Raw genomic sequence first — 3,847 nt, 5'->3', positions numbered from 1 at the left:
AGAGAGAGAGAGAGAGAGAGAGAGAGAGAGCGCAGGAGCTTGTTGGGCCATACTGAAGTACTGAGTTCCTGCTTGACTGGTTTGGAAAATTGTGTGAGTATGAGCGTTTGCTGTGTCAGGTTCAATACTTGTGGCTGGTCACCTGTCTTGTTGTTAAACCGTAAAGTTACAGCTGATAATAACCCCTTCTCCACACAGACGCTCAACTCCAGCCGCTCCGCATGAGGGCTCGTTAACTAACTTTACGGCTTCTGCGGTATTAAACGGTCATACTTAGGTGTTACAACTAATATTAAACTGACAGAGTGACTAAGTTTTTTATACAGGGGAGTTAACCAATTATTCAAGATCGGATGGAAACAAACATTAAAGAAAATAATACGTAAAAATAACACATTAGCATTAAATTGGAATATGAGGGTGCAAAAAAAATCAAAATATTGAGAAAATCTCCTTTAAAGTTGTCCAAATGAAGTCCTTAGCAATGCATATTACAAATCAAAAATTAAGTTTTGATATATTTACGGTAGGGAATTTACTAAATATCTTCATGGAACATGATCTTTACTTAATATCCTAATGATTTTTGGCATAAAATAAAAAAAACTATAATTTTGACCCATACAATGTATTTTTGGCTATTGCTACAAATATAACCAAGCGACTTAAGACTGGTTTTGTGGTCCAGGGTCACGTATGCTTTTGTACTTAATATCAAAAAAAGGCCACAGACATGAGACTATGATCCGTCCATGTTGATGTTTGATCGTCTTTAATTGATTTTTCCGTACATTTCTGCCATATGTACATTAACTGACAGTCACCACTGATAAGCTACTACTAAATATTGTAGAAACTTAATTTGCTGTAAAGCTGCTTTGCAACGATTTGTATCGTGAAAAGCGCTATACAAATAAACTTGAATTGAATTAAATGTTTCTTTTATACAACATTTCTATGAAAAAGGAGTTAACACTACTTCACATCACAGTACTATGTCTTTATGAATAAATACATTTGTCAAATTTGATATTATATTAAACAAAAGAAAATAGTTCCACAGTCAAAGAATCAGTCATTCAGCATTGCCAAGCAACATATAGTGGCACTTGGTTCCTGTAGGAATTTGTTGTTTTTTAATGAATTGGCTGAGTGAATGTTTCAATTACTTTTTAATGATACACAAACCCTTTGTCACCTACTGCCATAACAATTTAATCTCCAAAAAGAGTCCCACTACTAATGCACAGACTCATAGTTTGACAACTGGCAAACTGTGATTAGACAACAATGTCTGATCATCACTCACATTTTCACATCACGTTTCTCTTTAACACACACACACACACACACACACACACACAACCAAACAATATTCCAACAGAAACACATTAATAGCAACTCTAAAATGGTTCATGGTTAAAGAGGAAGTGCTTGCATCCAGTTTTTTGAATCTAAAAAGAAGTGCAAAATAAAGTGATTTACATTTCTTAGAGTTCATTCATTCAATTATGTTCTTATTCAGAATTAAAATAAAGTGTAAAAAGTGCAAAAAACAGCTTTTATAAAAAGTACTCAGAAGAGTGCTGCCATAAAGTGGTAATATCTGTTTATGGCAGTTGCACTCTTATAAACGGGCTGTTATGATGTTTTACTACTGTGGCAACAACAGAAATCTTACACACAAACTTAACATACTGCAGCTAAGTGTGGCAAATGTAACAGTTATGGGTATTATTAACATATACTGCACTGTTGACAACATATAAAAGTACTTTAAAAGGCTGGAGGGAATATTTCAGAAACAATGTAGCAAAGTTATAACGAGATGTTTACCCCTATTGTTTGTGGCTCTGCTTCTACTCCTGGAGCGGCTGCGCTGTCTCTGTAGCCTTGTTCGACCCAGGAGTCTGTAGTAATATCCTGGTCTCCCAGAACCTTTCCGTGTAACACCTGACATAGCTCCGAGCACGCTCCTGTCACACACACACCTCACATACACACGCTCAGTCAACAAAACTTGAAAGATCCCTTCTGTGCATAAACCCCACAGTTGTGCAGTGACATCCAAAGTATCAGAGGAAATCCAGCACTCAAGTCTGGGAAAAGTCCAACAGTAGGAGGGAAAGTTTGCTTTCTCTCTCTCTCTCTCTCTATTGCTTGATTTCTCACTGAGATGGGAAAAGCTCAAAAGGCTCTTCAGTGCCACATGCTCTCTCTCTCTCTCTATAACACACACTCTGTCTCTAAGTAGTGGGAAGGCAGAGTTATGCCATTGAACACAGAGAGACAGCCAGAAGACAAAGTTTGTATGAAGAGTCTTTGTGAAAACCAGGGCTGGATCAGGAGGTGGTGGAACATATGTGACCCTGCCTGGACTACAAAACCAGTCTTAAGTCGCTTGGGTATATTTTTAGCAATAGCCAAAAAAAACATTGTACGGGTCAAAATTATAGATTTTTCTTTTATGCCAAAATCATTAGGATATTAAATAAAGATCATGTTCCATGCAGATATTTTGTAAATTCCCTACCGTAAATATATCAAAACTTAATTTCTGATTAGTAATATGCATTGCCAAGAACTTCATTTCGACAACTTTAAAGGTGATTTTCTCAGTATTTTGATTTTTTGCACCCTCATATTCCAGATTGTCAAATAGTTGTATCTCGGCCATATTGCCCTTTCCTAACAAACCATACATCAATGGAAAGCTTATTTATTCAGCTTTCAGATGATGTATAAATCTCAATTTTGAGAAATTGATCCTTATGACTGGTTTTGTAGTCCAGGGTCACATATATAGGGTGAATCGGATGAAATTTGTAGAGAACATTTCTCAGTCACATTTTAATTTTTTTTTTAATTATAACAATAAAAATACAATTAAAAATGAATACAATTACGAAATAATGTTGCATCAAGACAACGATCCTATTTTTAGTACTATTAAAATTCTCATTATCGCAACTGCATTCTACTTTTGAGCTTGTGTAATTTCAGTAAATTTTCTTGATTCTGCACTTATTTGATCAAAAATACAGTAAAAACAGATATATTTAAAAATATTATTACATTTATAATTTATTCCTGTGATGACAATGCAGAATTTTCAGCATCATTACTCCAGTCTTCAGTGTCACATGATCCTTCAGAAATCATTATGATATGCTGATTTGCATGCTCAATAACCATTTATTATTATTTTTAATGTTGATGTTGATTATATTTAAACAGCGTAATATTTTTGTGGAAAACCATGATACATTTAACTTAAATAAAATTATACATTCAAGGCACAATATGTAATTTTAGTTAAAATTGCTTATTTCTCTGGATTTAAACATTCTTCGAAACATTTGGGATAATGTAAGTACACGTCAGCAAAATATATAACACTGTTCTAGTGGTTTTTGGATATTTTAATAAAAAAATCTTACATATTGCGCCTTTCAGTTTGTGAATGAGAAATGTTGTAAGGTTTTGTACATTTCACTTGTATAAGTGCATTGATCTGAGATTCAAAAATAAAAGGAGCAGTTCATCAGACTTCTGCTTTAAAAACAATTCCATCTCTTTTTGGACCTCCAATTTCCCTACAAATCTGAATTTATATCCAAATAAAATTACTGTAGATGCCACAAGTCACATTGCTATGACAAGCTTAAAGGTGCACTAAGCGATTTTTGAAAAATGTTTTGACCACTGTGTCAGACCAAGTCCTAAAACAAACTCGCAGCCAATCAGCAGTAAGGGGCGTGTCTAGTAATGATAGGGAGAAGAGAGCGCTCAGTGTGTGCACAGGACGGATATTAGCAGATCGACTATAGATAGCGAGAGATGGAAG

General features: G+C 34.8%; 1 protein-coding gene across 2 annotated transcripts in view; it reads right to left on the bottom strand.

Annotated features, from left to right (window-relative positions):
- The window catches only part of LOC107726296 (disabled homolog 2-interacting protein-like), an 81,193-nt gene extending 79,094 nt beyond the window's left edge, over positions 1–2,099 (bottom strand). For both annotated transcript variants that reach the window (XM_016535835.1, XM_016535836.1), the window contains exon 1: positions 1,837–2,099. In XM_016535835.1, coding sequence (XP_016391321.1) covers positions 1,837–1,960 — 124 coding nt within the window. In that variant the 5' untranslated portion in view covers positions 1,961–2,099. The remainder of the gene's footprint in view (positions 1–1,836) is intronic.
- Between the last annotated feature and the right edge of the window lie 1,748 nt (positions 2,100–3,847).

The sequence above is a fragment of the Sinocyclocheilus rhinocerous genome, unplaced genomic scaffold (assembly GCF_001515625.1).
Source record: "Sinocyclocheilus rhinocerous isolate Xijiao unplaced genomic scaffold, SAMN03320098_v1.1 scaffold486, whole genome shotgun sequence".
In the NCBI taxonomy this organism is placed as follows: Eukaryota; Metazoa; Chordata; class Actinopteri; order Cypriniformes; family Cyprinidae; genus Sinocyclocheilus; species Sinocyclocheilus rhinocerous.
This window is presented reverse-complemented; position numbering and strand designations above follow the sequence as displayed.